Source organism: Amblyraja radiata, chromosome 39, assembly GCF_010909765.2.
Source record: "Amblyraja radiata isolate CabotCenter1 chromosome 39, sAmbRad1.1.pri, whole genome shotgun sequence".
Classification (NCBI taxonomy): domain Eukaryota; kingdom Metazoa; phylum Chordata; class Chondrichthyes; order Rajiformes; family Rajidae; genus Amblyraja; species Amblyraja radiata.
The window spans coordinates 17,443,507-17,456,848 of record NC_045994.1 but is presented as its reverse complement, the minus strand read 5'-3'; the positions used below and the strand labels follow the sequence as shown (position 1 = coordinate 17,456,848).

General features: G+C 47.1%; 1 protein-coding gene across 4 annotated transcripts in view; it reads right to left on the bottom strand.

Annotated features, from left to right (window-relative positions):
* ogdh (oxoglutarate dehydrogenase) overlaps positions 1–13,342 on the bottom strand; it is a 67,820-nt gene that overhangs the window by 6,060 nt on the left and 48,418 nt on the right. For all 4 annotated transcript variants that reach the window (XM_033014114.1, XM_033014115.1, XM_033014112.1 and 1 more), the window contains 7 exons: positions 13,087–13,189; positions 7,186–7,314; positions 5,263–5,413; positions 4,170–4,297; positions 2,921–3,099; positions 720–791; positions 510–635 (listed from right to left, as the gene is read on the bottom strand). In XM_033014114.1, coding sequence (XP_032870005.1) covers positions 510–635; positions 720–791; positions 2,921–3,099; positions 4,170–4,297; positions 5,263–5,413; positions 7,186–7,314; positions 13,087–13,189 — 888 coding nt within the window. The remainder of the gene's footprint in view (positions 1–509; positions 636–719; positions 792–2,920; positions 3,100–4,169; positions 4,298–5,262; positions 5,414–7,185; positions 7,315–13,086; positions 13,190–13,342) is intronic.

Genomic DNA, 13,342 nt, shown 5'->3' with positions numbered 1-13,342 from the left:
CTCATTTCCAAAATATTCCTAACTACCGCACAAAATGCTGGAGTAACTCAGTGGGACAGGCAGCATCTCTGGAGAGAAGGAATGGGTGACGTTTTGGGTTGGGACCCTTCTTCAGACCTAAAATGTCACCTATCCACGTTCTCCAGAGATACTGCCTGTCCTGCTGAGTTACTCCAGCATTTTGTGTCTGTCTTCGGTGTAAACCAGCATCTGCAGTTCCTTCCTACACCTAACTACCACGCGACAGGGAACCGGTGTAAGAGCTCTGTCCTTGTGCAGAGGAGCATTGAAACAGAGGAGCAGTGATTCTTTGCCTTGCATGGGCAGGGACAATGCAGAGTCAGACTCCAGGCTCAGCAGGAAGTGTTGCTTAAACCAACACACGGGGCTAAATATAAACTCACTGGCCCGACCCTTCCCTTCAGCCGAGGAACAACGCATCAGACGTGGGCAAACGCAAGCTGGCGGAACAACAGATGTATGTGCGCATGCGTGGGGACTGCACTGACCGGTTTCCTGAAGGGCAGCAGTATTTGCCTCCTGAGCACATGGAAGTAATTTGCAGGTGTGGAGCAGTTGACGACAATCCAGTTGGTGTCATACAGTTGACGCACCACAAAATCCTCCGTGAATTTCTGGAGTGGGGAAAGATTAATGTTAGTACGGTCCCTCAACACCAGAGGTCCACCAGACTGCAGCACGCCTCATCACACACTTACTGGAACAATATCAGGGTCATCATTGCACATCTGCAGGAACCGCTCTGGTCTTGCCGAGGAATGTTCCGGTCCCTGTAACCACGATAAAAGCCACGGATCATTTACAGCTCACTACAACATGCCAATCTCAAAGTGAATGACTGTTATTTAAGAAATGGTTGAGGAGAAATACTACTGTTTTAATTGCAATTGTTAAAACACCCCGCAAATATGCTCAACAGCTAAAGCAGTACTATTTCACCCACTCTAGGTACATTTTTATGTAAATGTTCTAGGTACATTTGTTAGTTAAACTTCCTGGATCATATGCCATGAGCTACAGGAAGAGGTTGGACAGACTTGAATTGTTTCCTCTGGAAAGTCGGAGACCGAGCGGAGATCTGATGCAAGGATAGAGAGGGTAGACAATCAGAACCTTACTCCCTGGGTGGAAGCGTCAATGACTAGAGGGTGTAACTAAGGCGGGAAGGCCAAAGTTTAAAGGAAACGTGCGGGGTAGGTTTCTTCTTTTACACAGAGGGTGGTGGGTGTCGGGGTGGTGGTGGAGGATGATGCAGTTGTGGTGTTTAAGAGGTTTTTAGGTAGGTACATGGATATACAGGGAATGGAGGGATATGGATCACATGCAGGCAGAGGGGATTGGTTTAGCTTTGCATCATGTTCAGCATGGACATTGTGGTTCGAGGGGGCCTGACCCTGCCCTGAACTGTTCTCTGATACAATTGCAATATATAGCTGGATATATCTCAGTTACGTCTTCAGTTCTAGTACTTCCTCCACGCCATCTCTATAAACAGGAGTTACTCAGAAATACTTCACAGTCCTAAAGGCAGTATGGGGGTCCTGAGAGGCCAGTCGCTTTCCTATCCCCCCCCCCCCCCCCAACCCCTCAAATAATTGACACACGCATGTTGGAGGGGTGGGAGATCATAGGTTTGTTTGCATCACAAGTTAAATACAGTAGATTTTTAATTATTTTAGTTATTAGCTGTTACACTCATGTCAGGAAACTTCTGAATTAATTTTTTTAAAGGACATCAGAACTGTGGTTTCCCTGCTCATTCAGCCCAAAACCCCAAGATAAGCCAAGCAAAACTGAAATGAACATTGGGGCTAGATTCGCAAGTTTTGGTTTCGACCAGCTGTTGTATAAACAGTGCACTATTTTAGGTTTTGCTGCACTCGAGGTGAGAAAAGGAGTTTTTACTTCCTTATTTAAATAATGTTCTGTCCCAGTTCCAGCATCTGCTGTCGCTTGTGTCTCTAATTCTGGGAAAGTGAAATCGAATCATTAAAAATACACAGAAAAACTCCCCCCAAAAAAACCTCAAAGTGCTGGAGGAACTCGGGCAGCATCTGTGGTGGGAACAGTCAGACAGTGCATTGGGTCAGGACCCTTCTTGGGTCTGAAGTATTGTTTGTCCATTCCCCTTCACAGATGCTACCTGAGCTGCTGGGTTCCTCCAGCAGTTTGTTTCTTGCTCAAGATACCAGGACCTGCAGTTTGTCATCTCCACATATACACGGGGTCTCGGGACGATGGCAGGAGAGGTGCCAGCAGTGCTTGCTAAGGTCTCTCTGGATCGGCACGCCAACAGGCTTGCTTTGTAACTCCAACATGTCCAGGTTAGATTTTACACCTCAAGCTGGTTTTAAACATATTCACATACACACAGAATGTTCTTTAGTGCATCAATTGTCTTGCAAGCCAGGTTAAAATAATGCTTCCGAATGATGTATAAGGTGCAATCATTTCATTGTCATGGCCACTGTACCTTTAGTTGGGACATTACCATACAATAGAACTTTATTTATCCCAGGAGGGACAATGGTCTGCCAACAGTCATAAAACACAACATAGAAAATAGGTACAGGAGTAGGCCATTCGGCCCTTCGAGCCAGCACCACCATTCAATACGATCATGGCTGATCATCCAAACTCAGTACCCTGTTCTAGCTTTTTCCCCCATATCCCTCGATTCTGTTAGCCCTAAGAGCTAAATCTAACTCTCTCAATAATATACATGAAACATGAAATTAAAGTGTATAATTAAATGAGATTTCAAGACATGCTGCTTGTGGGTTAGGGTGTGACAGACTCCCACAGTAAATGTTGAAAGGCTGTGTGAGTGAGAGCACAGAGACCAGGCGACTCCTGGACTGGGCTGTGGATAGTTGGCCCTCTGGGGGCGAAGGCTTACCATTCCTTCCATGCCATGTGGAAGGAGCAGGACGATCCCATTCTGTCGCACCCACTTGGCCTGACCCGGGCTGATGAACTGATCAATGATGCACTGGGCAGTGTTGTGGAAGTCACCAAACTGGGCCTCCCACAGAACCAGGGCATTGGGACTAGCCATCGCAAAGCCCAGTTCAAATCCTGTCGAGGAGAGACCATAGACAATCAGTAAACATCCATATCAATGATCTGCACCAGAATGTAAACTTTAATAAGATAGGTAGACACAAGATGCTAAAGAAATGTCTTTAGTCAGAGGACGGTAAATCTGTGGAATTCAGTGCTACCGAAGGCTGTGGCTGCCTCTCAGCTCCACTGACCCTGGTTCCATTTGGACCTCTGATGTAGTCCGTGTGGAGTTTGCAGGTTCTTCCAAGGACCACGTGGATTTCCTCCAGATGCTCTGGTTTCCTCCCACATCCCAAAGACTTGCAGATTGGCAAACTAATGGGGCTGTGAATTGTCCCCAGTTTATAGGTGAATGGCAGAATATAGAGGGGTGGGTAAAGATGTGGTGAGAATGAAGTGGGATTAGCGTAGGTGCCTGACGGTTGATATGGATTTTGCTGGGCCAGAGGGCACATTTCTGTCATGTGACTAAACCTTTGAGGAAGGTGACCTTCAGTTTGAATCAAAGGTTACACAAACGTGGCAGATAAAATAGCCACCGTTTGACTTTACTTGAATGCCAACCAATCATTCAGAGGCCGTGGTTTTGACAGCAGATCATGTGTGTTGTGTTAGAGACACAAATACAGAGACAGCTTCACCCCAGATGGTGTCACGTATCTGAAGCATCCTATTAGCCAACTAGAGAGCGGTCCTGACTTCCCATCCACCTCATTGGAGACCCTCAGACTATCTTTCATCTGACTTTACCTAGCACTAAACGTTATTCCCTTTATCCTGCATCAGTGTGGACAGCTTGATTGTAATCACGTCTAGTCTTTCCACTGACTGGGCAGCATGCAGCAAAAAAAACTTCCGCTGCACCTCTGTACATGTGACAAACTCAGGAATCTCAGATGAGCCACCACCCCCCCCCCCCATTGTGTTCTTATTTATTCCCAGCAGTATCGCTATTGTATGTGACTTTACTCCATCCTGTGTTCACACTCCAAATTGCCACATGGGATTACACTGCAAGCTTGGTGCATATTAGATAACAATTTACAGGTTTACCATGAAGGATATCAAGTAAAAGATCCTACCCAGCACCCCGTATTCAGAGAGCGAGCTGTTGCACACAGTGTACGGAGCTTGGTTTGGCCATAGGTGGTTCATGGGAATACAGGTCTTCTTATCCACGTTTTGGTCGTGCAGTACATGATGCCGATGGCTGGCAGAGAAACACAATTGTTCCATTAGTATCAGCGCTGGTATCTATACAACCTGGGTGGTAGGTAGAAGGCATGGTGAAGAGTGGAGCAAACAAAGCCTTTCATTGGGGAGTTGGAGACCTTCAAGACAATTAATGAACGGCTTCTTATAGCAACATATCAACTGCTCCAAAAATAGATACTAAATGCTGGAGTAACTCAGCGGGACAGGCAGCATTCTGAAGAGAAGGAATGGGTGACCTTTCAAGTCAAGACCCTTCTCCAGACAGTGTCAGGAGAGAGGGAAACTGGAGATATGGAAGGGTACAAAGCTTCTCACTCAAACGGTTTGCTTAAATTGCAGAGAGCAAAAATTCACAAACTACCTATGGCTAAATGATGCACTCATTGTTCCAAAAAATATCAGTAACTGTCGCACAAGATTTGAAACTTATTTCGAACGCAGTTTTAAAATAAACCAAGAAATAGTTGCACCAAAACCCAGAAGACACAAGGAACTGCAGATGCTGATTTACCAAGATAAGACAGAAAATGCTGGAGTAACAGTAGGTCAGGCAGCATCGCTGGAGTACATGGTTGGGTGATGCTTCGGGTCAGGACCTTTATTCAGACTGAACCCAAATCGTCACCTATCCATGCTCTCGAGGGATTCTGCCTGACCCGCTGAATTACTCCAGCACTTTGTAACTCTCCGTACTGAAACCCAGACTATGGTTGGTGCAGACATTTATTTAAATTCTTGTAAGAATAAACTACATTTTGCTGAAATGTTTCAGGTAACAAGGCTCTTGGTGCCAAAGGGCTTTACGCACTTAATGCATGCTGAGGACATTAAGTGATTCATGTCTTTCAAGAGAAACATGGTGTGTGAGCCTGACATGTTAATGAAGTATAAACTTTGCTCAATTTAACTATTTATGATACGATAGAACCTTATTTATCCCAGGAGGGAAATTGAAAATACCTGAACGTTCCTCTCTCCACGTCCTGTCCACTCAAGCGGATATGTATACCTTCGTTCAGCAGGGATCCAAATGCCATGTACTCCGCCAAGGCCCAGTCCACCATGCGGTTCTTCACCATCTCTCCACGGCTCTTTAGGATGCGAGTTAAACCTGCGAGAATGAGAACCATTCAGCACTGCAAGTATCAACGGCAGAGCAAATGCTGCTGAGGGATTAGGTGCCGCCAAATTGCTTAAGACCCTCAGGATATATCGAAGATAGACACAAAAAGCCGGAGTAACTCAGTGGGACAGGCAGCATCTCTGGAGAGAAGGGATAGGTGATGTTTCGGGCCGAGACCCTTCTTCAGACCCTCAGGATACACCCTTAAGAACAAAGGTGAAAGATAAAAGAACAACAAAATCTTGCAACGTGTTAATCAAGGGAACTGCAGATGCTGGCTAATAAATTATGATTATGAAATATTGGCCAGAACATCAGGGAAAAAAATGTCCAGGTCATTTTTAGAAGTGAGGGGTAGAATCTTTCAGCAGGCAGTCTTCCATTTCCCCCTCTGACAACAACTCTTCAGCAGAATTTTGCACCTAATCCTTGGAGCAAAATGAAACAAAAAGACATTTACGTTTACGGATGATACCAAGGGGTTGCAAATGTATGGAACAAATGGTTCCACTGAAAGGATCTGGACAGGTTAGTAAATTAGATCAAAAGGCGAGGAATGAGATTTAATAATGCGCAGAATACAAACATAGGATACAAAATAAATAGGAAGAGTCTGCACGAACATAATCTAGGAGAATGTAAAACATTTTAAACCTCTATAGACTGTTTCATTGTGGGGAAGGCAGCTAATTAGACTTTAGAATGTACTTCTTTAGGGGTAAAGCGTGAGTTTGAAAGCAGCTGTTACCTTGAGAAAAACAAGTCAAAGTATTTCGGTTTGTATTTAAGAAGGAACTGCAGATGCTGGAAAATCGAAGGTACGCAAAAATGCTGGAGAAACTCAGCGGGTGCAGCAGCATCTATGGAGCGAAGGAAATAGGCAACGTTTTGGGCCGAAACCCTTCTTCAGACTGAAGGAAATAGGCAAAGTTTTGGGCCGAAACCCTTCTTCAGACTGAAGGAAATAGGCAAAGTTTTGGGCCGAAACCCTTCTTCAGACTGAAGGAAATAGACAACGTTTCGGGCCGAAACCCTTCCGGGTTTTGGCCCGAAACGTTGCCTATTTCCTTTGCTCCATAGATGCTGCTGCAGCCGCTGAGTTTCTCCAGCATTTCTGTGTACCTATGTAGGTTTGTAAAACTGGTTTAACCTGTAGAGATGATTATCTGTACTCATGGATGAAGGAAATGATTTAAGGAAAGGAAGGAACTGATCCAAGGTGAGATCAGTTGTCAATACCTCGTGGGGAATACGCATGGCCAATGTTTGCTCAATGTTATTTTAGCGACCAGATTCCAGCTCCTGTGTGTTACACGTGGGGGGGGTGAACCAACGGATATTATTACAGTGCAGATTAACACATTTTTGATGAGTAAGGGGTTATGGAGCTAAGGCGGGAGAATGGGGTTGAAAGATAGATCAGCCATGATTGAATGGCGGAGTAGACTTGATGGGCCGAATGGCCTTATTCTGCCCCTGGAACTTACAAAGCTGCATTTTACCAGATGTTACACATTGATTTTCTCCTTCCCAATTGTGTTGTTATTCTCTCCCCCATTAGGTAGTGTTGTTAGTAATACTCCAATGCAGCTAAAGGATTATATCATCAAATAGATCAAGAAGATGAGAAATGACGGATCAAAAATTCATTAAAAAAATCTATCTTAAAAGCTACATAATATCCCCGTGTCCCAAATATTTGCTGATGTTTCTGGATGAGAAGTTTGGACTGGAGTCCACAAAACGTGGATCATATCTACCTCCGTGAATGGTGAAGTCTTCTATTGGGACAGAGCTGGCTATGTTCCCAATGTGATTCAACATGTCCTCGGTGAGACCAGTGGAGGGACACGTCATGCTTTTAGGCTGGCCATCAAGAGTGAAAAAACCTGGAGGGGGGAAATGGACAAAAAGTGAATTAATTCTACCAAAAAAAGCGCCCTTTTCCCCACTGACCAGACGAATGGATGGACTATTCCCAGCCACCGCTGCAGCGATCTGCGATCAATTCTCGTTCATTGTTTGATCTATGGACCATGAGACTTTGACTACCGTCAGGTCCTGAAGCACTGAAGATATTTATTTACCAATACTTACCTTCTCATACAGGAACATGGACCTGGACCAGCAAGTGTGTTTACATATTGAGGATGAGAACAAGTGCCAATGACTATGTAAAATATGGATGTCACAGTGGCGTAGCTGGTAGAGCTTCTGCCTCACAGCACTAAACACCAGGCTTGATCCTGACTACAGGTGCTGACTGTGCAGGGTTTGTACATTCTCCCATGAGTGTCTGCATGAGGTTCCTCTGCATGCTCCAGTTTCCTCCCACATCACAAAGTCATGCAGGTTTGTAGGTTAATTGGCTTCTGTAAATTGTCCCTACTATGCAGGCAGTGGACATGAAAGCAGGATAACATACAACTAATGTACAGGTGATGATGGTAGGGGTTGTTTCCATGCTGTGTGACTATGACTAACACGGATTCATAGCCCTTGTGCGTTATAAAAGTGTGGGGTGAATAAGTGCCAATGCAGGCATGAATCAGTTCCAGTGAGTGCGTTGCAGACAGGGGATGTGAGTCAGTGCCAGCGAGAATGTGCACTACAAACAGGAGACAGAAGTCAATACTAGCGAGAGAGAATATAACAAGCAGAAGGTGTGAATGATCGCCAACAAGAGTGTGCATGGCATAAGGGGATGCGAGTCTGTACCAGCAAGAGTGTTACATGCAGCAGATGTGAATTAGTACCAGCAAGTGTGTTATGCATGGGGAATGGGAATCAATGGCAGTGCCACATATTAACAACCAGTACAGGGGGCTTATGTACCACACACACACACGGCAACAACAACTAGTACAGGGGGCTTATGTACCACACACACACACGGCAACAACAACTAGTACAGGGGGCTTATGTACCACACACACACACGGCAACAACAACCAGTACAGGGGGCTTATGTACCACACACACACACGGCAACAACAACCAGTACAGGGGGCCTATGTACCACACACACACACGGCAACAACAACCAGTACAGGGGGCTTATGTACCACACACACACACGGCAACAACAACTAGTACAGGGGGCTTATGTACCACACACACACACACACACGGCAACAACAACCAGTACAGGGGGCCTATGTACCACACACACACGGCAACAACAACCAGTACAGGGGGCCTATGTACCACACACACACACACACACGGCAACAACAACCAGTACAGGGGGCTTATGTACCACACACACACACACACACGGCAACAACAACCAGTACAGGGGGCTTATGTACCACACACACACACGGCAACAACAACCAGTACAGGGGGCTTATGTACCACACACACACACGGCAACAACAACTAGTACAGGGGGCTTATGTACCACACACACACACGGCAACAACAACCAGTACAGGGGGCTTATGTACCACACACACACACGGCAACAACAACCAGTACAGGGGGCTTATGTACCACACACACACACACGGCAACAACAACTAGTACAGGGGGCTTATGTACCACACACACACACACGGCAACAACCAGTACAGGGGGCTTATGTACCACACACACACACACGGCAACAACAACTAGTACAGGGGGTTTATGTACCACACACACACGGCAACAACAACCAGTACAGGGGGCTTATGTACCACACACACACACACACACGGCAACAACAACCAGTACAGGGGGCTTATGTACCACACACACACACACACACGGCAACAACAACCAGTACAGGGGGCTTGTATACCACACACACACACGGCAACAACAACCAGTACAGGGGGCTTGTATACCACACACACACACGGCAACAACAACCAGTACATGGGGCTTATGTACCACACACACACACGGCAACAACAACCAGTACATGGGGCTTATGTACCACACACACACACGGCAACAACAACCAGTACAGGGGGCTTATGTACCACGTGGCACAACCAGTACAGGGGGCTTATGTACCACACACACACACAGCAACAACAACCAGTACAGGGGGCATATGTACCACACACACACACACACACGGCAACAACAACCAGTACAGGGGGCTTATGTACCACACACACACACACACACGGCAACAACAACCAGTACAGGGGGCTTATGTACCACACACACACACGGCAACAACAACCAGTACAGGGGGCTTATGTACCACACACACACACGGCAACAACAACCAGTACAGGGGGCTTATGTACCACACACACACACGGCAACAACAACCAGTACAGGGGGCTTATGTACCACACACACACACGGCAACAACAACCAGTACAGGGGGCTTATGTACCACACACACACACACACACGGCAACAACAACCAGTACAGGGGGCTTATGTACCACACACACACACACACACGGCAACAACAACCAGTACAGGGGGCTTGTATACCACACACACACACGGCAACAACAACCAGTACAGGGGGCTTATGTACCACACACACACACGGCAACAACAACCAGTACATGGGGCTTATGTACCACACACACACACGGCAACAACAACCAGTACAGGGGGCTTATGTACCACGTGGCACAACCAGTACAGGGGGCTTATGTACCACACACACACACAGCAACAACAACCAGTACAGGGGGCTTATGTACCACACACACACACACACACGGCAACAACAACCAGTACAGGGGGCTTATGTACCACACACACACACACACACGGCAACAACAACCAGTACAGGGGGCTTATGTACCACACACACACACGGCAACAACAACCAGTACAGGGGGCTTATGTACCACACACACACACGGCAACAACAACTAGTACAGGGGGCTTATGTACCACACACACACACGGCAACAACAACCAGTACAGGGGGCTTATGTACCACACACACACACGGCAACAACAACTAGTACAGGGGGCTTATGTACCACACACACACACGGCAACAACAACCAGTACAGGGGGCTTATGTACCACACACACACACGGCAACAACAACGAGTACAGGGGGCTTATGTACCACACACACACACGGCAACAACAACTAGTACAGGGGGCTTATGTACCACACACACACACGGCAACAACAACTAGTACAGGGGGCTTATGTACCACACACACACACGGCAACAACAACTAGTACAGGGGGCTTATGTACCACACACACACACGGCAACAACAACTAGTACAGGGGGCTTATGTATCACACACACACACGGCAACAACAACTAGTACAGGGGGCTTATGTACCACACACACACGGCAACAACAACCAGTACAGGGGGCTTATGTACCACACACACACACGGCAACAACAACCAGTACAAGGGGCCTATGTACCACACACACACACGGCAACAACAACTAGTACAGGGGGCTTATGTACCACACACACACAGCAACAACAACTAGTACAGGAGGCTTATGTACCACGTGGCACAACCAGTACAGGGGGCTTATGTACCACACACACACACACGGCAACAACAACTAGTACAGGGGGCTTATGTACCACACACACACACGGCAACAACAACTAGTACAGGGGGCTTATGTACCACACACACACGGCAACAACAACTAGTACAGGGGGCTTATGTACCACACACACACACGGCAACAACAACTAGTACAGGGGGCTTATGTACCACACACACACACGGCAACAACAACTAGTACAGGGGGCTTATGTACCACACACACACACGGCAACAACAACTAGTACAGGGGGCTTATGTACCACACACACACACGGCAACAACAACTAGTACAGGGGGCTTATGTACCACACACACACACGGCAACAACAACCAGTACAGGGGGCTTATGTACCACACACACACACGGCAACAACAACTAGTACAGGGGGCTTATGTACCACACACACACACGGCAACAACAACCAGTACAGGGGGCTTATGTACCACACACACACACGGCAACAACAACTAGTACAGGGGGCTTATGTACCACACACACACACGGCAACAACAACTAGTACAGGGGGCTTATGTACCACACACACACACGGCAACAACAACTAGTACAGGGGGCTTATGTACCACACACACACACGGCAACAACAACTAGTACAGGGGGCTTATGTACCACACACACACACGGCAACAACAACTAGTACAGGGGGCTTATGTACCACACACACACACGGCAACAACAACCAGTACAGGGGGCTTATGTACCACACACACACACGGCAACAACAACCAGTACAGGGGGCTTATGTACCACACACACACACGGCAACAACAACTAGTACAGGGGGCTTATGTACCACACACACACACGGCAACAACAACTAGTACAGGGGGCTTATGTACCACACACACACACGGCAACAACAACTAGTACAGGGGGCTTATGTACCACACACACACACGGCAACAACAACCAGTACAGGGGGCTTATGTACCACACACACACACGGCAACAACAACTAGTACAGGGGGCTTATGTACCACACACACACACGGCAACAACAACTAGTACAGGGGGCTTATGTACCACACACACACACGGCAACAACAACTAGTACAGGGGGCTTATGTACCACACACACACACGGCAACAACAACTAGTACAGGGGGCTTATGTACCACACACACACACGGCAACAACAACTAGTACAGGGGGCTTATGTACCACACACACACACGGCAACAACAACTAGTACAGGGGGCTTATGTACCACACACACACACGGCAACAACAACCAGTACAGGGGGTTTATGTACCACACACACACACACGGCAACAACAACTAGTACAGGGGGCTTATGTACCACACACACACACGGCAACAACAAACAGTACAGGGGGCTTATGTACCACACACACACACGGCAACAACAACTAGTACAGGGGGCTTATGTACCACACACACACACGGCAACAACAACTAGTACAGGGGGCTTATGTACCACACACACACACGGCAACAACAACTAGTACAGGGGGCTTATGTACCACACACACACACGGCAACAACAACCAGTACAGGGGGTTTATGTACCACACACACACACACGGCAACAACAACTAGTACAGGGGGCTTATGTACCACACACACACACACGGCAACAACAAACAGTACAGGGGGCTTATGTACCACACACACACACGGCAACAACAACTAGTACAGGGGGCTTATGTACCACACACACACACGGCAACAACAAACAGTACAGGGGGCTTATGTACCACACACACACACGGCAACAACAACTAGTACAGGGGGCTTATGTACCACACACACACACGGCAACAACAACTAGTACAGGGGGCTTATGTACCACACACACACACGGCAACAACAACTAGTACAGGGGGCTTATGTACCACACACACACACGGCAACAACAACCAGTACAGGGGGTTTATGTACCACACACACACACACGGCAACAACAACTAGTACAGGGGGCTTATGTACCACACACACACACACGGCAACAACAAACAGTACAGGGGGCTTATGTACCACACACACACACGGCAACAACAACTAGTACAGGGGGCTTATGTACCACACACACACACGGCAACAACAAACAGTACAGGGGGCTTATGTACCACACACACACACGGCAACAACAACTAGTACAGGGGGCTTATGTATCACATACCTGGCCACGGGGAGTCCAGCCAGTGTTTAATGTGCATGATTTTCTCATCTTTGGATCGAGTATACGCTTCCTCACAAATCTTATCATATTTGGCCATTTCCTCCTAGACACCAAATAGCAAAAGAAAAAATATTTTCAGACGTAGCAAACATAACAAAAACTGCCCTACAGCAGCATACACATTGAGACCAGCAACTACTTTGGTGCTGATAACAGTCTTGGTGAGGAGCTCCAGCTAAACAGCTCAGAGTGATAG